This window comes from Falco biarmicus, chromosome 14, assembly GCF_023638135.1.
Source record: "Falco biarmicus isolate bFalBia1 chromosome 14, bFalBia1.pri, whole genome shotgun sequence".
Taxonomy (NCBI): domain Eukaryota; kingdom Metazoa; phylum Chordata; class Aves; order Falconiformes; family Falconidae; genus Falco; species Falco biarmicus.
Genome location: NC_079301.1, coordinates 10,949,378 through 10,971,677, shown reverse-complemented (window position 1 = coordinate 10,971,677; position 22,300 = coordinate 10,949,378). Strand labels below are relative to the sequence as shown.

The 22,300-nt window shown below is 59.2% G+C and overlaps 3 protein-coding genes across 4 annotated transcripts; all 3 read left to right on the top strand.

Moving 5' to 3' along the window:
• The first annotated feature begins 5 nt into the window (after positions 1–5).
• Positions 6–4,011, top strand: LOC130158817 (dapper homolog 3-like). The gene is made up of 7 exons (XM_056359875.1): positions 6–808; positions 1,192–1,323; positions 1,662–1,715; positions 2,404–2,504; positions 3,291–3,363; positions 3,567–3,638; positions 3,819–4,011. Exons 1-7 carry the CDS (start codon positions 64–66, stop codon positions 3,872–3,874), a joined length of 1,233 nt encoding a protein of 410 aa, XP_056215850.1. The 5' UTR covers positions 6–63; the 3' UTR covers positions 3,875–4,011.
• Positions 4,012–6,325: 2,314 nt separating this feature from the next.
• Positions 6,326–16,727, top strand: SLC7A3 (solute carrier family 7 member 3). Of its 2 annotated transcripts, none has more exons than XM_056359874.1 (12): positions 6,326–6,427; positions 11,162–11,566; positions 11,771–11,929; positions 12,016–12,196; positions 12,293–12,405; positions 13,303–13,525; positions 13,717–13,856; positions 13,936–14,038; positions 14,337–14,548; positions 15,214–15,380; positions 15,667–15,775; positions 15,881–16,727. In XM_056359874.1, the coding sequence occupies exons 2-12, from the start codon at positions 11,248–11,250 to the stop codon at positions 15,940–15,942; spliced, it is 1,788 nt and encodes a 595-aa protein (XP_056215849.1). In that variant the 5' UTR covers positions 6,326–6,427; positions 11,162–11,247; the 3' UTR covers positions 15,943–16,727. The 2 variants fall into 2 exon arrangements, with proteins under 2 accessions (XP_056215849.1, XP_056215848.1); XM_056359873.1 differs by lacking the exon at positions 6,326–6,427 and adding an exon at positions 9,004–9,279.
• A 3,178-nt stretch (positions 16,728–19,905) lies between these two features.
• Positions 19,906–20,993, top strand: LOC130158884 (serine protease 23-like). Its single transcript, XM_056359984.1, is given in 6 exon segments — positions 19,906–20,169; positions 20,171–20,201; positions 20,204–20,389; positions 20,392–20,676; positions 20,679–20,755; positions 20,757–20,993. Coding segments are annotated over 6 exon segments (1,080 nt in total).
• The last annotated feature ends 1,307 nt before the right edge of the window (positions 20,994–22,300 follow it).

Sequence of the window (22,300 nt, the reverse complement as noted above, 5' to 3'; positions counted from 1 at the left end):
CTGCGTGGTGGCGGATGGCCCTCTCGGGAGGCAGGGGCCGCTGCGCGGCGGCGCCCGGGCGGGATGCGGCGGTCAGAGGAGCTGGTGCCGCCGGCGGGCAGCGGCTCGCCGAGCTGCCCTGACCTGCTGCGGAACGTAGGCGGCCCGCACTCGCCGCTGTACTATAGCTTCTTCGAGGAGGAATGCCGCGCCATCGCCACCCGCCTGCTCGTGGGCGCCACCGTCGCGGCAGAGCCTTCGCAGAGCCCGGGGGAGGCCAGCGTCCTGCGGCTCGGTGCCGCCGCGCCCGCCACCTCTACGCCGCTGCGCGCCTCGCCGCCCCTCGATGAGGGGGCCCCGGCCAGCGCCCCGAGCGCGGATGCCAGTGAGGCCGGGGCGGCCTGCGAGGAGCCGCCGTGCCTCCCGCAGCCCAGGCCCGGCCCGGCCCGGCCCCGCAGAGCAGCACGGCGCGGGGCCGGGCAGTCCCCCTGCGCGCCGCGCCCCGCCGGCCGCCCCCCCGCCCGCTCCCAGGGCCGCGGCGACGCGAGGGTCTCGGTCTCCCGGGGCTCTCTAGCTCTGGAGCTCCCGAAGGCCGGCAAGGGGCTCGGTGCCCCGGAAACGCGGCTCCCCCAGCCCTCGGGTGAGCCGGGCCGCGGGCGGCTGCCCCGGGCGGCCGCTGCCCCGCGCTGCGCCCCCCTCTCTCCTGCAGGTACCAGGCCGAAGCTGGCGTCGGCTGCCAAGTCCAGGCTTCGGTGTCCCGGCTGGGCCTCGCAGCTGGCGCAGCGAGCCGCCCTTCCCAAAGCCGCCCGCTGTGCCGCGGACACGGAAAGTAATTCTGCCCCTGCCAGTGGCCTGGCACGGAGTGGGAAGCTGGGGAGGGGGGTTGATGCTGCAGGGAGAAGGGGGAAGGCCTGGGCTGCGGCGTGAGATGGGGACGGAGCGTGGGGAGTGGGGAGTCCCTGGAAGCGGCGCAGGTAGGAGCCTGGGAGATGTGCTCGTGCCCCAGGTGCTGTGCTAATTAGTACTGCCAGGCCTCCCACCAAGGCGGGCTGGCAACCTGTCGGCTTGGAGCCCTCACCCCGTGGTCTTACAGGGTTGTCAGGGTGCTGGTGCTCGTGGGCCGGGGATGAGCAGCCTGACTGAGCCCCTAGGAGCTGTGCGGTGTGGCAGCTTCGGGGTAGCAGCCTCTGTCCTGATGTTTGTCCGCTATAGCTGCTGTCAAGGTTGAGGGTCGCAGACAGCCCTCCCAGAGGCTCGCTACAGCAATTCCTACTGTGGCTTCTCATGCCCGACTGCGGACACTGGGAAAAGAGGCTTCCCCCAAGTGCTCTTGCCTTGATAAGGGTGAGTCTGGGCAGAAGCCCCAGGGGCTCTGGTGTTGTGGGAGCCTGGAGCTGCTGCCCTGGGGAGAACATCTGGGTGTTGGCTGCAGAGTTAAGGCTGATCACGGGGAAAGGTCGGGAGGGGAGCAGCATGTGCTCGGGCCTAGAGGAGGAGGGGAAATGTGATGTGGAGCTGTAAGGCTAGGTGAAGTCCCTTTCCCTGGCACCCAGCAGAGAGCCAGAATGGATCTGGTGCTGTGGGACATCTGTAGGACAGGGAGCAGCCCTTGTCAGCACATGTTGTCCGGGCACTCTCTGAGCAGGGGTTGATGCTCTTGGCTTTTATTTCCTGGACTCCAGGATCAACTACCCAGGAGCTCATATGCAATAGGACCCAAGAGCTGGAGGAAAACGGTGAGAGCAAATAATGGCTGGTTGCAGTTTGAACTGTCTTGGGAGCAGGTGAGCAGTGTGGAGGTGTGGTCCCACACAGGAGTGGGGAGCTGGAGCTTGCTCCCCTGTAGAGAGGGGCCCCTCTGGAGCTTTCCTGACTGCCAAAGGCCTGCTGAAAACCAAGTGTCCTCTGAGTGTGCCGCAGTGAGGGGAGTCTACTTTTCTGTGTTGGGCTCTGGTGGAGTCTCACCTTGTGTTGGGGTGAGAATAGGGAAACATGGGCAGCTGCTTGTTGGACAGAGCCACTCCCCAGCAGGGCCCTTGCTGAGCACCTCGGGGTGCTCCAGTCTGTGATGCCTTCCCCAAGGACTGCAGCTGGGCAGCCTGCAGTCCTGGGCCCTGCAGAGGAAGACGAAGCCATCCCCACTCTGCTGGGACAGCCCTGCCCTGCCCAGTGCAGCTGTCTGCCTTCCCTGTGCGAGCAGACTCCAAGCGGGAGCCCAGAGTCGCTGTGAGCTAGGCCATGCAGAAGCACCTTCTCCCAGCAGCACCCGTACAGGCTAGGCCAGCAGCATTGGGTTGGAGGGGCTTGAAGACCTCTGGCTGCCTTGGACAGGTTCTGCCCCTGGTCTGGAGCAGCTCTGTAGCTTGGTTGAAGAGAGGCCGGGGATGGCAGTTATGCTTCTGGTGGCAACACTTCTCTTTATAGGTAAGGTTGACCAGACGTGGGTGTGTGTGGAGTCCTCTTTATTCAGTGAATTGGCCCCTGGCCCGACCCCAGGGTGTGGAGATGCAGTCCCTGCTGAGCAGGTAAGAGACAGCTGTGTCCTGGCACTGCAGAACACCATTCAGCTGATGGGCAGTTATGCCAGAGGTGGGAGGTGATGGGACCTGGGGCTGTCAGTTTCTAGGCTGGCACCTGAGCTGTTTTAGCCTTTCCCTGGGGTTTACACAAGACCTTGTGCTTTTGCTGCATGGTTTACCACCTCTCCGGTGCTCAGGGGACTGCAGGCTTCTGTCCAGTTCATCTTTTTTAAGGGGTTTTTGAAAGGTGCACACCCCCAGTGTCTTGTGGTGTCACTTTTATACTTCCTGACATGTTGGACATGTCCCCAAGATGGGGTGAGCAGAGCCTGCAGCAAGGTGAGATTCCATGCTGTGAAGTCTCCTACCTGTAAAATATGTTTGTGCATTTGCCAGCATTTTTAGGGCTCTTCACTGTGAAGCAGTAGCCTGCCAAAGGATCCTTGTGACCCATGGACATTGGCAGTTGCTTGCCTACAAGCGAACAGTGGCTCCTTTGCCAGGCACCACTGCTACAATGAACACTCCCTGGCAGTGGTCCCATGGGTGCTAGGCTTAGGGTGTTGGATGGGTTGTGCTTCAACAGTTCCAGGCTTGTGAAGCAGAGGTGAATGTCAAAATGATGCCCTGCTCTGACGTGCTGAGGGGGCTGAGCAGGGCTCCCCAAGCCCAAGAACCGCTGGTGTATGTGTGCTGCCTGCAGAGATGCTCCTCCACAGGAAGGGCTGGGCTGTGGGCCACTGCGTGGGGGTGACCGCCCCCACCATCACACTTACACCCTGCTCTTGCCAGTCTGCAGGTGATCAGCTGTCCCAGGAGCTGAAGCGTGTAAAGAATGAGTTGGAACAAGTGAAGGGTGAGCTTGGTACGTCGGACTGGCTGTTTTGGGGGCTGTGGGACACCCACAATCCAGACGACACCCCTGCACTTCTAACTGGAGCCCAGGGCCTGCAGCATTGTGGGGTTGGGGATGGCTTGTTTGGGTGTAGAGCAGGATCCCCTACTGCCCAAGAAGGTGTGAGGGTGAGGTGTTTAGGACAGGCTGAGCACACACCTGTTTGCCTACAGCTGACAAGACTGCCCAGTGTGAAGCCTATTGCCGGACGATCTCCTCCTTGCAGGCTCAGCTCAGAGCAGCGGGTATGTTCCTTTCCTGGGGTGAGCCTTTGCCCCTGGGCAGGTTGCAGGAATGCTCTGGTGATCCCTTGCTGGTACAAATGAGGGCTGCCAGGTGGAAGGGACACAGCTCGTGGCCTTTCCCATGAGGCAGGTGCTGAGTGTTGCGAACAGCAGTGCTTTGATGCTGCCATTGCTTCCCAGGAATCTGTCTGGAAGACGCAGCAGTGGAGGAGTGTGGTGACTCAGGGAGAGACTGACAGCTGGCACATGGGGACAGACTTGAAACAGCCAGTTGTCCAGCTGCCTGAGCTGCTGAGCCAGTGATGTATGTAGAGCTCTTGAATGAATTGAGTTTTTTAATTCATTCTATTTAAAATAAAGGTGTCTTTTCTCAGTGATGCTTGTTGTCTGCTGGGATAGGGCCAGTGCCTAGTGCTGCCTGCTGATGCTGTTCTCCAAAGGACTGGGCAGAAAGAGCAGGTCTGTGTACAGCTGTGGCTGGTTCTGTTCAGCCAAAGGCTTGAGGTCTGTTGGGTGCAGGAGGTGGGTGGTGGTGGGTAGAAGCACAGCAAGGCTCTGGGGAAGCCTTTCTGGACAAACCTGGTGCTTCCAGATGAGATGCTTGGATGTGTGGTGGTGGCAAGCAGCTGTACGAGTAGGTTTCTGCCTTAAACTACCTTCATGTTGGATGTGGGAAGAGGCAGTGCTGGCTGATGGCATGTCAGGCTTCTGCAGCTGTTAGCTGACTGTCCTGGTTTCAGCTGGGGTGGAGTTGATTTTCTTCTCAGTAGCTGGTGCAGTGCTGTGTTTTGGATTTGGTGTGAGAACAATGTTGATGGTTTTGGTTGTTGCAGGGTAATGTTTATACTAAGTCAAGGACTTTTCAGTTTCTTGGGCCCTGCCAGTGTGAGGGCTAGAGAGGCACGGGAAACTGGGAGGGGACACAGCCAGGACAGCTGACCTGAACTAGCCAAAGGGATATTCCGTACCATATGACATCATGTTGAGTATATAAGCTGGGGGAAGAAGAAGGAAGGAGGGGGTACTGGGCATTACGGCGTTTGTCTTCCCAAGTAACTGTTACACGTGATGGAGCCCTGCTTTCCTGGGGATGGCTGAACACCTGCCTGCCGATGGAAAGCAGTGAATGAATTCCTTGTTTTACTTTGATTGCACGCATGGCTTTTGCTATACCTATTAAACTGTATTTATCTGAACCCACGAGTTTTCTTGCTTTTACTCTTCCGATCCTCTCCCCCATCCCACTGTGGGGGGAGTGAGTGAGTGGCTGCGTGGGGATTAGTTGCTGACTGGGGTTAAACCATGGCACTGATATTTGCTATTTTATTAGCTGGTGGCATGTGTCAGTGTCTGGGAGCAGGTGGTGGGAAAGCAGCACGTGGGACTCAGTCCCTGACTGTTTGTGCCTGCCAGCACTGGAAAGCCCTGCCCTGCTGCCTTTCTGTGACAGGTTCATGCAGGCACCTTATCATGCTGCCTCACATCTGTGTGAGGCCCTAGAGAGTCCTGCTATCTGGTGTTGGCAGCACCCTGAGGCTGGGCCAGGAAGGCTGGCCTGCTCCCGCTCCCCCGTTTTCTCTGGCTGGTGTTCCTGGCTGCTCCAGAGTGCTGCAGGCAGCCCACACCCCTTCCTGGGGCAGCTGCCCTTGACCGTGCACAGGGACGGCTGCTGCACAGGGATGCTCCATCCACTGCCTCCCACCTCTGCTTGGCACTTGGCCACGGAGGCGAGCAGCTGCAGCGCTGGCATCATCTGCAGCAAAGTGCTCTAGCACAGTGAGCAGCGGCGGTTCCTGTACGTGCGTGCTGAAAATACCTTCTTGGTGCAGGTACTGAGGGAGCTGACTAGGAAGAGTGCCCTGCTAGACTGGTTGTTTGTAAACAGAGATACTTGTGGGTGAAGCAGTGACTGGTGGCTGTCTTAGTCACAGTGATCATGAAATAGTTGAGTTTTCAAATCGTTGGTGATGGGAGAAAAACTCCAGCAACACTTTGACCCTGAGTATTGGGAGAGCAGACTTCAGGCTGCTGAAAGAGCTAGTTAGTAAGGTCCCCTGGGAATCTGCTTTTGAAGTATTTGGGTCCATGAATGCTGGTCATTTTTTAAGAACCATCTCTTAAGACATGGGAGCAGGCAATCCCAAAGTCAGAAGTCAAGAAAGCGAAACAGAAGACTGGCTTGGCTGAGCAGGGATCTTCTAGAACTTAGGTGGAAAAGGAAAGTGTGTGGAAGCAAGGACAGGCAACATAGGAGGACTACAGAGATGCTGTCTACCACTGTAGGAAGAAAATCAGTGTGGCCAAAGCTTTACTAGAATTCAGGCTGGCCAGCACCCTGAAGAACAATAAAAGGGCTTTGAAAAATACGTTAATATCAAAAGGAGAATCAGAGGTATCTTTGGTCCATTGCTTGACAAGGTCAGTCACCTGATGAACAGGGATGTAGGGAAAGCAGGAGCACTTAATGCCTGCTTCACCTCTGTCTTCAACACCAAGGATGGGCCCTGGGACCTCTGGAGCCCTGTGTTGGAAGACCATGGCTGAGGGGATGATAAACTCGCAGCTGCCCCCGAACTTGTTTGAGACTTGCTGCTCCAGCTGGATTCACATAAATCCGTGGGGCCTAGGGTGCTGAAGGGGCTGGCTGATGTCATTGTGGGGCCTCTTCATTATTTTTCAGTGGTCCTGGGAGTCTGGAGAGGGCCAAGTCAACTTGAAGCTGGTGGATGTCCCAGTTTTCAAGAGGGGTAAGAAGACCCTGAGGCCTGTCAGTTTCACTTCAGTGTTTGGTAAGATTATGGAGAAGGTTATTCTGGAAGTTACTGAAAAACACTTGAGAGACAGTGCAGTCATTGGTCAGAGACAGCACAGATAAACAAGGGGAAAGTCCTGCTTAACCAGCTTAATTTCTTTTTATGGCAGAGTCACCTATCTGGTTGACCAAGGGAAGCCAGTAGATGGGGTGGATTTAGGATTTAGCTGAGCTTTTGACACCATCTCTCATGGTATCCTGGATAAACTGTCCGGCACACCACTCAGCAGGTCCATAATATGCTGGGTGGGCAGTGGGCTCACGGGTCAGGCTCAAAGGGTTATAGTAAATGGGGTTCACATCAGGTTGGTGGCCAGTCACCAGTGGGGTTCCCCAGGGCTCAGTTTTAGGGCCAGTGCTCTTTAATGTTTTTATAAATGATCTGGATGCAGGAATCAAATGTAATTTTGCCAACGATACTAAACTAGGAGGAGCTGCGGACTCCCTGGAGGATAGAGAGGCCTTACAGAGAGACCTGGGTAGACCAGAGCTGGACAATCACCAACTGTGTGAAATCTAACAAGAGCAAGAGGCGGATTCTCCACCTGGGACAGGGTAATCCTGGTTATACACACAAACTGGGGGGCGAGAGGCTGGAGAGCAGCCCTGTGGGAAGAGATCTGGGGTCTGGGTTGATGGCAAGTTGAATATGAGTCGCCAGCATCCCTTGGCAGCAGCTGTGTGCTGGGGTGCATCGAGCGCGGCACAGCCAGGCGAGGGAGGGGATTGCTCCTCTCTGCTCCGCGCTGGTGCAGCCCCACCTGGAGCACTGCGTGCGGTTTGGGGCACCCCACCACGAGAAGGACATCGGACTGTTAGAGTGTGTCCAGAGGAGGGTGGTGAAGATGGGGAGACGCCTTGAGGGCATGACTTAGGAGGATCGGCTGAGGTCACTTGGTTTGTTCAACTGGGAAAAGAGAAGGCTGAGGGGTGACCTCATCGCAGCCTGCAACTTCCTCAAGGGGGGCAGCGGGGGGAGACGTGCTGGTCTCTTTTCTTAGGAAAAGGTTCTTTACTGAGAGGGTGGTCAGCACAGGAACAGGCTCCCAGGGAAGGGGTCATGGCACCAAGCCTGTCAGAGTTCAAGGAGCATCTGGACAACACTCTTTAGTCATATGTTTTAGCTTTAGGTAGTCCTGCAAGGAGCAGGGAGTTGGACTCAGTGATACTTATGGGTCCCTTCCAACTTGAGATATTCTGTGCTGCAGTCATAAAAGGTGATGGGGCTCCAAGAACTGATTTACATCTGCTTCTGCAGGGCTTTTGGCCCCCTTTCCAGGCTGGAGCCACCTCCTACCCTCCTTGGTGCTGGCTATGCATGCCTTGCTGCTGTCTGCTTTCCCGCCGTTCCTGTCAAGATGTGGCTTGCTCCATGCTTCTGCCTGCTCCAGGCCCTTGGCCTGTGCTGCTGGATCAGGGCCCTGAACTGGGTAGGGGGGAGAGTGGTAGACTGGGAGGTGAGGATGGGGCACTGGGAAGATGGATGTGGAGCTGCGTGTGAGGTCAGGGAGCTGGAGCCACAGTTGCTGCGCCAGTACTGCTCCCCGCCAAAATTGCCTCCTGAGAGCTGCTGTCGCGAGAGGGTTTCCAGGAAAAGGCAAATCTTGATGTTATTCCCGCCCCCGCTGCTCTGGGTACCCAGCCTCTGGTTGGCTGGGCTGGGATGTCACCCCATGGAGCCCTGCTGCGCCCGCAGTGCTGCGGGTCCTGCCCAGCAGCACCCTCAGCGGCGGGGCTGGGAGCATCTGGGCGCGATGAGCAAGGCTGTGGGGGATTCCTGAGAGCTCACCGTTTCCCAGTGGGGAGCGTGGGGGCAGGGAGGGGAAGGGGTGTTGCTGCGTCATGGTTCATTCGCAAGGGCTGAGAGCGGGAGGGGAGCCTACGTCACTGCCTGCCAGCTGCGCTTCCAGGTTGCTGCGGGGGGGGGGGGGGGGGGGGGCGGGGGGCAGGCTTGAATCGCTGCCCGTTTGAATGGGTGCTGGTGACTTGCGAAGGCCGGATTGCGTGTGCAGAAAGGTGCTGGCTCCTGCCTGCCGGCCCGGCTCCAAACAGCTCTCCGGAACCTGGTGTTTCCCATCACTTAGAGCTGCCTGTTGCTCCCGGAGTTGAGGAGACTGTAGCAGAGCAGCGTGGGCGCTGGCCGGCGCTCGCTGCCTGCAGAGCACATGCGGGTGGGGGCAGAGCCCCCCCTCCGTGCCTCGGGCTCCCTGTGGCAGGGCCGGCCGCCCCGCTGCTCCCCGTCCCGGGGCAGGCTTTGCCCTCCCGGCACCTCTGGGCTCAGGGGACCCTCAGCCGCCTCCCCCGTGGCCTTTGCTGGGGGGAGCACGGCGGATGCCGCCGGCCGCATGGTCCTTGCCCTGGGCTCGGCATTGCCGCCCGCGGTAACGTTGCCCCGCCCCCCGATGCTGGGGGCCCGGGGGGAGGGGGGTCCTGTGCCCGCCCCACCCCCCGGTGCCATTTATAACTTGAATTTATATTTTTTTAAATCTGTCACCTGGGGAGCGGCACGGCGCGGGGCAGTGGGCAGGGGTGGCACTGGGAGGTGACGGGCTGCCCCGCACCGGCTGCCCCGCTCGCCCGTCGCTTCCTGCGGGGCGCGGGGAGCGGGAGGAGCCGCCCGGGCGCGTCCAGCCACCGGTGCCCGTTCACGGCGCTTCGCTGGAGGTGGGGGCGGTGCGCTCCGGCATCCGGCGGGCGGGGCCGGGCAGCTCTTCATCACCCGCGGCGGCGGCAGCGGCGGCGGCAGTCCCGGTGCGAGCGGAGCGGAGCTGAACTGACCTGACCTGACCTGACCTGACCGGGACCGCACCGGATCCAGCCGAGCCGCCGGTGAGTCGCGGCGGGCACCGCCGCCGGGCCGGGCGCGGTCTGGCGCAACCGGTGCTGCGCTTGCATCAGCCGCCGCCCCCGCGTGGGGCCGGTGCGGGTGGCGGCCGGGACGTGCCGCGCCGCGGTGCCCCGTCCCGCTCCCGCCGTCCCCGGGACAGCGCCGGGCTCCTCGGCCACACGGAGCCTGGCTGGGTAGCTCCCCGGAGCTGGAGATGCTCCCGCGGGGGCTGGGGCGAGGGTCCCGAGAGGGGGCTGACGGCCCCCGGCACCTGCCTCGAGCCGCGGCGGGATGCGGGGGGCACGGGGATGCGGCGGGAGGCTGCCGCCGGCGGGAGCTGTCGCTCGACACGTTGTTTTTCCTCTGCCCCGCCCGTAGCTCGCTGCGTGCTGTCCATCCCGGGTGGCAGCGTGGCTTTCTGCGAGACACCTCTCCGGCCTGGGGCCAGCCCACCCTGCCCTCGGCGGGGGTCTGGGTGCTTAGTGCGTGCCTTCCGCCGGGCACGGCCAGTCCCGGCGCGGCGGGGCCCGCGGGGGCTGGGGGGCGCTAACCCACATCCTCGTGCTCGGCGCCGACCACGTTTTTCTCTGCGCTGCTCTGAGAATAAGGGCCGAGTGCGTTTCTGCTGCCAGCCCCGGGCTTGCAGTTTTTGCAGAGCTTGTGTCGGGTGTCAGAAATCCCTGGAGCCATCGAACAGCCCTGGGAAAGGCAGCCGGAGCTGTCAGGGCAGTGGCTGGCGAGGGTACCAGTGCTGGGGCACTTGTTGCCTTGCAGCCTGGCCCAGAGGCAGTCCCACGCTGGGGTGGCACCTTTGGCCAAGGCTGAACACGGCCTGTGCCAGCTCATGGGGAGGTTTCTCCTGAAACGGGCCTGATTTGCTGGTTATGGGGAAGCAGCCAAGCCGGGTGGCTGCCACTAGCAACCCTGGTAATCCCCTCAGTGGAAAAACACCACAGTTACCCCCGGGTTGTACTTACGCTGACCCATACAGGGTGATGTTGGTGCTGCCCCAGCTGCCTGGCCTGGAGCGTCTTTCACTTCCCAGTTAAGGGAGCAGCTGGTGCAGGGAAGGCGCTGGTGGGCAGGCAGTCCTGTGCTGGGCAGGGGGAGCCAGCCATGGGCACTGGGAGCCGATTTCCTTGCAGCTCCTCTCGCTCTGTGCCAGCTGCCTGCTCCACAGGTGCTCATCTCCCAGAACTTTTTTGGGATGGGCAGCTGCTGTGAGCAAGGGGAATGGGGGGTGTCGCACATTTAGAGCCAACTGCAGCCTGCGGAGCATGTGGGCTGCTGGGCAAGCACCATCAGCACACGAGGGATGTGCTCCAGGGGCCTGTGCTGGGTGTTTAGCCTCCCTGCCGAGGTGAGGTACAGATGCTGGGAGCAAGGGAGGAGGAATGGCCGTATCCCAGTGAGTCAGCCCAGCCTGCCAAATCCTCCACTGGAGGAATGCTTTGTCTCCCTGCCATCGCTGCTGTGCATGCCCACACACCAGGCCAGAGGGATGTGCCAGCAGTCAAGTTTGGGCTGAGGTATCTCTAGGCTGCCAAATCAGTGGGGAGTTGCTGGGAGACTGTGCAAGCTCTGGGGTGTGCCTGGGGGCGCGGTGGAGGGGACCACGCGGGGCTCATGCAATGACCCTGTTTCCTATCATGAACCTGCTGGGTTCATCCCTGGCGCACTCTCCTGACACAGGGGCTGCGCAGGTGGGGGTACGTGCAGTCCCGCAGTGCCTTGGAGGGAGCTACCACAGGCTCTGCCCCACCAGTGTGGCAGGGGCTTGGTGCTGCTGGGTCAGTCAGGAGCAGGCACAGCTCCTGTGGGCATTGCTGCCAGCTCTGCTCCCTGTGGTGTGGGCTTACGCTCCTACAGTCCCTTCTCTTGCAGGGGTTTTGAGCAGCTGAGCACCACCCACGCGAGAAGATGCTTGGGAGAAAAATGACAGTATTGGGAAGAAGCTGATCCGCCGGCGCATGGTGGATCTGAGCTCTGAGGACACACGTTTTGCTCGCTGCCTCTCCACACTGGACCTCATAGCTCTGGGGGTGGGCAGCACGCTTGGGGCCGGTGTGTACGTGCTGGCTGGGGAGGTAGCCAAGGAGACAGCTGGTCCCTCCATTGTCCTCTGCTTCCTGGTGGCTGCTCTCTCATCGGTACTGGCTGGACTCTGCTATGCAGAGTTTGGAGCCCGCGTTCCCAAGACCGGCTCTGCCTACCTCTACAGCTATGTCACTGTTGGTGAAATCTGGGCTTTCACAACCGGCTGGAACCTCATCCTCTCCTATGTGATAGGTACGGGACCAGGCAGGGTGTTGGCATGTGTGCCTGGGCTCCTTTCAGCACCGCACTGGCTGTGAGGGGCTCATGGAGGCAGCCTTTGGTGCTGTGGAAGCAGGGTGTGAGGTGGCATCATCAGGGAGGTGGGTGCTGGGTTGAGGGTGGCCAGTGCTGCTTTACCCTGGGCTTGGACTGATGGACAGGTTTGCCATCAACCAGGTACGGCCAGCGTGGCTCGAGCCTGGAGTGCGGCATTTGACAACATCATTGGCAACCACATCTCTACCTTCTTCATGAACAAGACCACACTGCACCTTCCAGGGCTGCTGGCCGAGCGCCTGGACTTCTTTGCCCTGATCCTGATTGTGTTGCTCACTGGTGAGTGTGTAGGAGCAGCTCTGTGTGACTGTGGGTGGTGGCATGGGAGCCCAGCGGGTCCCCACTCATCTCTTCCATCCCTGCAGCACTGCTGGCCTTTGGCGTCAGTGAATCTGCCCTTGTGAACAAAATTTTCACGGCGGTGAACCTGGTGGTGCTGGGCTTTGTCATCATTGCTGGCTTTGTGAAGGGAGACGTCAGAAACTGGCAGCTTTCAGAAGAGGACTACAGCAACCTCTCGTACTTGGAGCCGACGAATGATACTATGTGAGGAGAGCAAGCAGGCCAGGGTCTAGCACAGGGCTGGCACTGGCCCTGCTGTCCATGCACTCCATGGCAGCTGCCCTCCTCCCTCCTTTCCAGGAAAAAGGCCTTTGGCTCTGGTGGCTTTGTCCCCTTTGGACTGGAAGGGATCCTGACTGGCGCTGCCACTTGTTTCTATGCCTTCGTGGGCTTTGACTGCATTGCCACCACAGGTACGGCCTTGGGCAATGGTGGCGTGGGCATTTCCCCACAAATGCCCATCCCACCACTCCTGGGAGGTTTCCCCATGGTGGTTCTGTCCCCAGCTGGGCCAGAACAGAAGGGCTCACAGCCTGCCCTTCCCCAGGCAAAGGGGCTCCCCACACCATGTGGTGGGAGCAGAGATGCTCCCGGGGCAGCAGGGAGCCTTTTTACTGACGACTCCAGGCTGTGATAGTGCTGGGAATTGCTATTGCCTCCTGGTTATTTCCTAGCTTCAAGCAACATTTTTCTAAATGACTTGAGTTCATGCAGAACTGCTGCTCTGTGGAGCACAGGGAGCCCTCTTAATTTCCTCTCATTCCCCCAGGAATCTACTTAGTGGGTGGCTGGTACAGGCTGTTCTGCCTGACCTCCCTGCCTGTGCCTCCCTGGCCCCAGGGGCTGCCCAGCAGCCTCCTCCTTCCCTCCTACGCTGGCCACTGGCCGCCAAGCCCCTTGCCAGGGAGTGCGGTGCAGCTGGAGAGCATGCCTTTGCAACAGCCGGGGGCAGAGGGTGGCTGTGTTGCTGTGCTGATGCAGACAGAGGATCTGCATTCAGTGCGATCTGCAGGGAACGGGAGCTGCTGGCGGGGGCAGAGGGCCAGCACAACTGGGAGGCTGCAAGCCCTGGGCAGCCACATGCCTGGAAGTTGGGGCTGCAGCCTTGTGCCTCTGCTCTTGGCAGTGCTGAAGCCTCTGCCAGTGCAGCAGCATGGCTGGGAACCCCTCCTCTCCAACAGCCCTTGCCTGCTGCTGCCGCCCAGCCCCATGCTGCCATGGAAAGTCCTTGCTGTGGCTCATCCCACAGGGCCAGCTGCCCTGTGCTGTGTGTAGAGCAGGGGTGGATGTTGTCTTTTGTCTCTGCACAGGGGAGGAAGCCAGGAACCCACAGCGCTCGATCCCCATTGGCATCATTGTGTCCCTCCTCATCTGCTTTGTGGCTTATTTCGGGGTCTCCGCGGCCCTGACACTCATGGTGCCCTACTTCCTCCTGAACAAGGAGAGCCCCCTGCCTGAGGCTTTCAAGGTGGTGGGCTGGGAGCCTGCGCGCTACGCCGTTGCCGTCGGCTCACTCTGTGCCCTTTCCACCAGGTAGGACTGGCTCCATCTCCGGCACTGCCTGGCATGGCATGGGGACCAGCAGCACTCATCCCGGCTGGGCTAGGGGTTTGCCCTGTCTGGCTGCTGTCCTGCTGCTGGCACAGGGCTGGTCCCATCCCCATCTGGCTGGTGGGTATGGGCAGTTTGCCTGGTGGGCCCTGAACCATCTCTCCCCACGGCAGCTTGCTGGGCTCCATGTTCCCCATGCCCCGTGTGATCTATGCGATGGCAGAGGACGGGCTGCTCTTCAAGTTCCTCTCCAACATCAACAGCCGCACGAAGACCCCTCTGTTAGCCACCATCACCTCTGGGCTTCTTGCAGGTAAGGCTCCTGGCCACTGCCTCGCACTTGGCCTCACAATGGTCTGGAGCCACGCTCATGCTGCATGTCCTTGTTGCAGCGATGATGGCCTTCCTGTTTGACCTGAAGGACCTGGTGGACCTCATGTCGGTTGGCACGCTGCTGGCCTACTCCCTGGTGGCAGTGTGTGTGCTCATCCTCCGGTGGGTGCCTTCTCTTGTGTGGCAGTGCCTGGGGTGGATGTGCCTTGCACTGAGCCTGGGGCTTGTGGCCACAGCTTTTTCCCGGGGGGATGCAGTTTGGGGAAGCATCGAGCCCTCGGGATGGAGCCTGCTCACAAGAGCCTGTGTGATGTCTCTGGGCAGATCCATGGAGTGGCTGTTGCAGGGGCCAGAGCAGCACATGGGGCTGGGGGAATGGGAGGGGTATGAAGGTGCTGTCCACTGTCCTCATGGGCTGGGAGGTTCCCTGGCCTCACTGCAGCTTGTCCCATCTGCTCAGGTACCAGTCTGGGCAGTTGAACTCTCCAAAGGCCATGGAACTGCTGGAGCTGAATGGGAATGAGGAGGAGAGGGTGATCATGAACCCAACTGTCACCACCACCAATGCCCAGCAGAAAGAGACGCTGTCCCTGGTGACACTCTTCAACCCACCCACAGACACCCCCACTGCACTCTCAGGGCGCATTGTCTACGTTTGTGTCTCAGTCATTGGTGAGTGAGCGGGAGCCGGTGGCCGATGTCCCCTCCTGTTGGGGGCCAGAGGGCCAGAGCATTTTTGCGCATCTCCGCAGAGCTGGGAAGGGATGGTGGGCATGCTGGGCAGCAGAGAGGGGCCGGGCAGCATAGGCTGCCAGCTGCTGTTGGCAGTGCCAGCAGGCACTGGGCCTCCTCTGCCCTGAGCAGGGTGCCAAGCGCAGGGCACAGGTGGGGTCTGAGCCGCACGATGTCTGATGGAGGACGTGGGTGCTAAGCCAGGCATGGGCAGGTGGTCATGGGAGCTCCCTGTTGACAAGCGTGGCCCGCGCTGGCCACCCAGCAAGGGTGGTCTCCAGCCCCCTGAGAGCACTCGGGCAAGATTTGATCCGTCCATCAATGGCTTGATTGTGCAGCTAGAACGGGGCAGCTTAGCCAGGTCTGGGTAAACATCAGAGCTGGGTTTGAGCCCAGCCAAGTGCAGGCTTCCCTCGGCTTGCCAGGCTGGCGAGTTCCCCTGGCAAAGTGCTTTTCTGAGGCTTTGGGGTGGGTGTTGGAGACAGCATGTGCTGCACCCATACCTAACTGAGAGGAATGGGTGCCTCAGCCCAGCCGCTGGTGAGGCTCAGGGTCCCAGGGACACCACATGCCATGCAGCTCCCTGACTGCCCCCTCTTTTGCAGCCACACTGATCATGGTCATCTGCGTGGTCCTGACCCTCAAGGTGTCTGCATTGAAGAGCGGCAGTGTGGGCTGCATTGTGGCCCTGGTGCTGCTCATCGTGGCTCTGCTCATTCCCACCATCATCGTTTGGAGGCAGCCGCAGAGCAACGCGCAGTTGAACTTCAAAGTGAGTGCAGCCCCCGGCAGCTTGGCGTCTGTGGCCCCACAGGCTCCTGGCAGGGTCTGGGCCATTGCAGGATCTGCCAGGGCTCACTGCCAGGCAGTCGCCATCAGGAGAGCCCAGGGTCCCAAGACACAGCTCTCCAAGGTGCAGTCCCACCATGGAAGGGCCTGGGTGCTCTCTGGGCTGTGGCAGGGGTGGGGGTCCCTCTGTAGTCATGAGGACCTTTGAACCCAGCCGGGTGCCTCAAGGAACCACTACAGCTGACACAGCACCTCTTGTCCCTCACCAGGTACCTTTCCTCCCGCTCCTGCCAATCTTCAGCATCTTCATTAACATCCTGTTGATGGTACAGCTGAGTGCCGGCACCTGGGTGCGGTTTGCCATCTGGATGGCCCTCGGTAGGTGTTCTGCAGAGGAGAGTGTGGTGCTGCAGGGTCTCCCCTGGGGGGCTGTTACACTGGCAGCCTGCTGCCACACATTTCATTGTGGAAACTGTCCTGCAGGTTTTATGATTTACTTCGGCTACGGGATTCGGAACAGTGTGGAAGGGAAAAATGCAGAGTAACCCTGTGCCACAGTAGAAAAGCCTCTGCACCACCCTGGACTGGACCTCAGCCCTGGGGCTGCTGCGGTCTGAGGGATCAGGCACCAGCACTCCATGGACCTCTGCCAGTGTTCCCGGTCAGGAACTACATGATACAGTCATGATCTACATGGTATATCCATTCCCTCTCCCATGGGGAGCGAGCTCCAGAGTCAGGACTGCGGAGCCAGGTTGTGCGCTGCCCTTTACCTTCACAGACCAGAGGTCACAAGATGAGTCCCCGGGCCACGTGGGAGCGTTTGTGGCACGGGGCTGGTCTCTGCCATCCCCTCAGCCCCATCGACTGGTATGGCCCTCCTGCTATGGAAGCTGCTGTTGGAAATGCTGCTTTCCCTGCGCACAACAGGCCCCATGTGATGATGCAGCTGTATTCATTCCATTTGTCCTTGTCATGTGGCTGTGGTCACACCTCCTCTCCATGCTTTCCAAGCACGGGGTGCGTACATGACAGCCACGGCTGGAGCTGTGTGACAAAGCTGGGAGCATCTTGTTCTCGTGCTGCCAACAGTCCGGTACTCCGCAGCAGCACGGGGCTCAGCTGGCCAAAACCCCCTGTGCTGGGATCTGCATCCCACACTGAGCCCCGTACTGCCCTGGCCATGCTGCTTGGTGTGAGCTTCCAGCTCGGGTGTCTGTGAAGATGTCCATAGTGTAGCTGTACCAGTGTCCAACCTCGTGTATCTTTGTATAATTGGTGGTTTAATGTCAACTTTTATACCTATTAAAATAAATATTTTTTAAGTGTCTGGCTACGGTCCAGCTGTATCTCATGTTAATGCCCCGTGGTGACAGACCCCTGGGCAGGACCCCACGTGTTACTGGGCTGGGTGCCAAGCTGGTGCCAGCACAGAGCAGGGCTTGGCCACAGCTGGCTGTGCTGGGGGAGCTCCCTGCCCGAAACCTGCTGCTTGGAGCCACCAGCCCTCATGCTGTCCGCTGGGACAGTGAGCCAGGGACTGTGGAGCAGTGCTCCAGGCCAGCTCAACCCAGCACTGCTGGTACCTTTCTGGCACCTGTGGGCAGGACTCCAGCCTGCCACGGTCCCCCCTGCAGGCTCTGTGCTGCGTGGGAGTGTGTCACCAGGGCAGTGGCTGCAATAAAGGCCTTGGAAATATTTCCTGGAGGCTCCAGTAATGGCCTGCAGAGGAAGCACAGCCAGAAGCTGGGCTGCATCCATGTGAGATCATGATTTCCCAGACTCTGGTCTGGTCTAAATCAGCCCTGACATTATTTTACAAAATAAACTAATTTAGGGCAGATGTATCTTGTGTGGGTTTGGTATCTCTCCCTGTTTACTGGCAGTGGAACAGGGTCACTGCATGGTCAGCAGCAAAGGCCTCATGCCATCAGCTCTGCTTGGCCCCCGGGCTGGAACTGTGAGCCCTGCCGGGGGTACCTGCCAGAGCCTCAGGCTCCAGCCCTCAGGCACAGCTGACTCCTGGCACTGGCTCCTCGCTGGTTCTTCCAGCTCTCTCCTGGTCATGCCAGTGCCTCAGTGTGCTGTGCTGGGTCTCACCACCCCACCTCAGGGGTACCTTCGGCCAGGGGCAGCACATGGGGCCCTGCTGAGCCCTGAGCCGGCAGACCCCCAGCACCCACGCACACGGGTTCAGGTGCTGTCGCCCAAGCCTAGCGGGCAACGGGCCCACGATGTGGCTGCAGCCCTCACCCTCTGGCTCAGCACTGCTGCGGCCCCCCGTGCCTCTGTCTGTGCCCCTGTCCACATGCGTGGGTGCACATCCATGCCTGTGGCCACACGTGGGTCTGTGCCCGCAGGCGTGTCTGTACCTGGCTCCAGGCCATCCCACTGAGCACTGGCATCCCATCCCAGGCACCCATTGGGACTGGCAGAGCTCTGCACATGGAGCTGGGTACTGGAAGCTCTGGGCAGCTCCCACCACAGCAGCCTGGCAGGGAAGCAGCTGTCTGGCAGCTGCCAGCCTGTGCCGGTGCGGTGCGTTGGTGCCATCCCACCACAGGCACAGGTGCTGGCAGGAGCACAGCAGCCCTATCCCAGGGCACAGGCCCTGTGCTGGGCACCCTGCTCTTGGCTGCCTGCCTGGAGGGGTCACCCCAGCCCTGGGAGCCCACTCTTGGGGGGACCCTGCCTCCCTCTGCCTGCCACCTCCTTCCACTCCATCGGCACTGGCAGAGCTGCCGGGGGTGGCACTGCATCCTCTGCTGGGCAGCAACCCTGCCTTTCCCAGGCCCCGCTGGTGCTGTACACCTCCGCACATCAGTTGGTGGGTGAGTAAAGCCCAGTGGAGCCCCAGCGTGTTGTCCAGAACTGCCACCATACCAGCCTGCATGTGGCCTGCTGAGATGCTCCTTGTGCAGACAGGGATTGGGTGAAGGCTGTCGGGCATTGGGGGCTGTAGGGTAAGCTTTCCCCTCCTGTGCCGGTCTGGAAGGGGGAAAATTCTAAAAACTGAGAAAATGCAGCAAAAAGCAGAGCCTGGCTTTGCTGCTGAGATGTCTGGTCCCCAGCCCTGCACACAGCTGCCTGCCGTTTGCCCTGTCAGCGGGGAGTTACCACCCAGATTTGCAGCACAGGCTGTGTTCCCGTCTGCTGCCTGGCCGTGGGCCTCGACAGGTTGGCTCCAGCCCCCACAGAGCGGCTGGCAGAGCCCTGGAGGGAACCAAACAAGCCCAAAGCTGCTCCCCTGCCTGTGCCTCTGCCGATGCATGGGTGCCAGGCAGACTGGGCACAAGCACGGGCTGGTGCATGGGCAGGAGAGGCAGAGCAGGCTCCTGTTTCTGTGCTATCTTGCTGGCTGTAGTGCCAGGCAGGCACTCAGGAAGGTCCCCCTGGGAGCTATAGCCAGGTCATGGTTTATGATCTCCCCGTTGCCATCCCCCCTGGATTTAAAGGGGAGCTGGAGGGTTGTTGGCTCCAGCTGTGTTTGGTCCAAGCCATGCTGAGGGGGCAGGCAGATGGGGAAGCATTGCAGAGGAGACCTGCCTGTGGCCACCGTCTGACGGTGACATAGTCTGGCCGTGGGCCATGCTGGGGATGCAGCACTGGTGGCTCAGGGTGCAGGGGGTGCCAAGAGCTGGTGGGTCTCTGCCTCCCTCCCCACCTGGCTCCAACCCATCCCCTGTGGCTTTCATACTTTAATAACCGCATGCACTGCCACGTGTCCAGTGCAGACCCTGGCTGCCTTTGGGGGACACAGGGCTTTCCCAGCGGAGGCATCAAGGCAGCTCACTGCACATCAGCTGCTTGCTGAGGAAGAACCTCCTGGGGGGCTGCTGAGAGGAGCCTATGTGGGTACATAGGCTTGGGGCAGGATGGAGGGGTGCTGTGCCACTGAGCCATTGGAAGGAGAGCTGGCACTTTGGATCCTGAGCCCTGCACTGCTCCCCTGCCACAACAGGGTGTCCCTGGCACTAGAGATGTAGCAGCAAATTAAATTTTAAATGGGGTACAATGATATATTTGGGAGTTAAAATAGGCTGGCTGGTCCACACTGCTCTGGGACACCAAATACTTCAACCTGAGGAGCTAATGCACCTTCTTCCCTGTAAGACCAGCAAGCAGGTACCCTTCAGATCCTCCTTCCTGCAGGTGACCAGTGGGCTGCTGGGTGGGATGCATCCATCAGCAGCGCCTGAACCCTGGAATCCAGGGAATCTGCCCTGGGGAAGACAGGGTTACTGGTGTGACAGAGCAAACTCCTCAGGTCGTGATATTTCTGCAGTGCTGGGGTGCCTGCTGGGCCTCGCTTCCAGAAGGGCTCCAGGAGATCAAAGCCAGTGCTGGGTGAGATTCCTATCACACCTTACTCACCTGGCTCCAGGCAGGTCCCAACCCTTCTGCTTTCTGTGGTAAGAGCTTAAGCATGCAAGACCCAGTAGCTGGCACGATAATCCTCCCAGCCCTGAGCCGCGGCAGGTGGCCGGCTCTCTAATCATGCAGGCTTAATGCTCTCCTCACTTTGCCTTTGCAGGTCTGGCATGATGACTTGCTGCCAGGTGGTTGCTCTTCTCTTACTCGCCTTTCTTCCCAGTGCTGCATCTGGTGATCTGGTTGCTGCTTTTGTTCCCCCATCCACGCTGCAACTAGCCAAAGTGCAGTTCTTGTCACAGCCTGTCCTGGAGCTGGCAACATGCTGTGATCATGCCTGCACCCATCAGGAGGCTGCCTTGGTCCCTCAGGACTTCCAGGAGTACCTCTCTTATGCTTATGAGACTGTACCCCAATGGCACCTGCACCCTCACATGGTGGAAGTGAGTTCCCGGGCAAGTGGCGTGGAGAGGAGACAGCGGAGACAGTGTGCGCAATGCAAGTACCAGATTTATGGCACAGACAGGCGGTTTTCCATCAGTGGGATGATGAACTACCCCTCCTCTGCCACTGTTAAGATCTCCATGGGCTGCACGTGCATGCAGGTGTCTGAGCACCTTGTCCCCACTGCATTCACAACAGCAAAGGCTACGTGAAGCGGGCCAAGAAGATCAAGGTGGGTTTCCTGACACCAATGCAGGGCACTAGCGACAGGACGAGAAGGCTGGTGATGCGCTGGGCTTGTGTACAGTGCATGTGGGTGCCCATGGGCTGGTTCCGGGGCTCCAACTTGGTCAGCATGGACAACATCTGTACCCTTTTGAAGCTGTGCAGACCACACCAGCACCTGCACATGAAGCTAATTGCAGCTCTGGCAGTGGAGGAGGCAGCTGGGAAGAAGATTGATTTCTCGGGTTTGACAGTGATGGGCTGGGCGAGCTGGTCTGCTGCTTCTGTGGGGTGGAGGGTGAAATGGTCCAGCTCATCGACCCAGCACGGTGATGCCGGGCCTGGTGTGTCTGCCTCTGGGGTCTATGGCAAAGTGTGGGATCCCATATGGCACAAATGGGAGAGGAAGGTGATCAGGGTTTCCTCAGGGCACCAGTGGCTGGAAGTAGCTGTGGAGCACCACGACTATAATCTTGCCATTTGCCTGACCACTCTAAAGTTTGCTCAGATTTGCTACTGGCTCAGAGGGGACTTCAAAAGCTGTCACACTGAATGAGAACCACAGCTTGCCTCTTCCCCTCTCCAGTGCAGATGGCTTTGAATGTGGTGCTCCTGAGTGAGAGCACGGCCAAGGAGCTTGAGAAGGAACATAACTTTCTGGCAAAACTGCTCCACTTTGTTCTCTATGGTGAAGGAAAAAGGTCTCCACAGATCACAAGGGATCCAGCAGAAACTCACTGGAGTCCAAGTCCTGATTCCCCAGGAAGCCTGAAGGGTGGTTTAGGCTCCTTTGGTTGGTGCTGGCATGGACTCAGCATCAGAGTTCTTCACAGAAAGAGCTTGGCTGTTGGCTAGGGAAAGTGGCCTGCCTCTGCTTCCAGTGTGTTAACTGCTCGTGGCTTGGAGAGGCAGCCTGTTGCTAAGCTGTGCCTGGGCTCTCTTGGGTCTCATCTCTTCTCAGTCTGTTGGCTGCACAGCCAAGCTTGGCTCTGCCCCAGCAATATGAGGACAAAGGGTTACCTCTCCTAACAGGACCTTTGTGTGCTGATGAAAGGCATCTGAAAGGCAGCCCTGGAGCCTGAGCCTTCTGGGCACAGAGTGTGCCACGGTCAGGAGCTCAGCCAGGGCAGGAGGGGCTGCTCCAGGACCTTGGCAGCCGCTATGCTTGGCAACACTCTTGGCAAGGACACCTCTTCCGATGGATGCAGCACGGTGCCACGTGGGTACCTACACGTGGCAGCACGGGCCAAGATCTGGGAGCACCTACTGACTTGTAAACTTTCTCATCTCTCTTTGGTTCTGTCTGGGATTGCTGTAGAAGGAAGGGATCCTGACATTTACTGCAGCTGTAGTATTTGAGGTGGATTCTTTTAGGCAAATACATGTATTTGAATAAAAGTCAGCACAAATCTCTTTGCAAATGTTTTGTTGAAAGAGGAATGGTGCATAGATTGCTAGCCCTGGTTTGGGACTGGCTGAAGGAGACACTCTTCCTTCAGACTGGAGTGGAACAGGGAGATCTCTGTAGAACTGAAATCACAGTATCTTGCAAAAATATGGGCTAATGCCTTCTGCAGTCATAGGCACCTGACTGAACAGATTTCTGCATGTTCTGTCACATACATAGGACTGATGTGTCTAACAGGCCACACCAGGCTCTTCCAGGAGCAGACTGAAAGCTTGCCTTGTGTTTCCCTACTCCATACACATGAGATTCCTTTACTAATCCTAGAGTATCATGGCTGATACCTCTCCTCATCTTCCATAACTTTTCCTGTTTCCCTGCTGTGTTTGCCCAGGCAATTATTCCCTCTGTAATTCACATTCTCCACAAGGGACCTCACACTGACACTGCTTTGCCAG

What these genes read in the sequence shown, in the direction of transcription:
- SLC7A3 (XM_056359874.1), top strand. Translation starts at nt 11,248, where the DNA reads ATGGTGGATCTGAGCTCTGAGGACACACGTTTTGCTCGCTGCCTCTCC. An exon ending in GAGCCGACGAATGATACTAT is followed by an intron (nt 12,197 to 12,292) that starts GTGAGGAGAGCA and finishes CCTCCTTTCCAG; the next exon opens with GAAAAAGGCCTTTGGCTCTG. An exon ending in GTGTGTGTGCTCATCCTCCG is followed by an intron (nt 14,039 to 14,336) that starts GTGGGTGCCTTC and finishes CCATCTGCTCAG; the next exon opens with GTACCAGTCTGGGCAGTTGA.
- LOC130158817 (XM_056359875.1), top strand. Translation starts at nt 64, where the DNA reads ATGCGGCGGTCAGAGGAGCTGGTGCCGCCGGCGGGCAGCGGCTCGCCG. An exon ending in GTGCTCTTGCCTTGATAAGG is followed by an intron (nt 1,324 to 1,661) that starts GTGAGTCTGGGC and finishes CCTGGACTCCAG; the next exon opens with GATCAACTACCCAGGAGCTC. An exon ending in CCAAGAGCTGGAGGAAAACG is followed by an intron (nt 1,716 to 2,403) that starts GTGAGAGCAAAT and finishes TTCTCTTTATAG; the next exon opens with GTAAGGTTGACCAGACGTGG.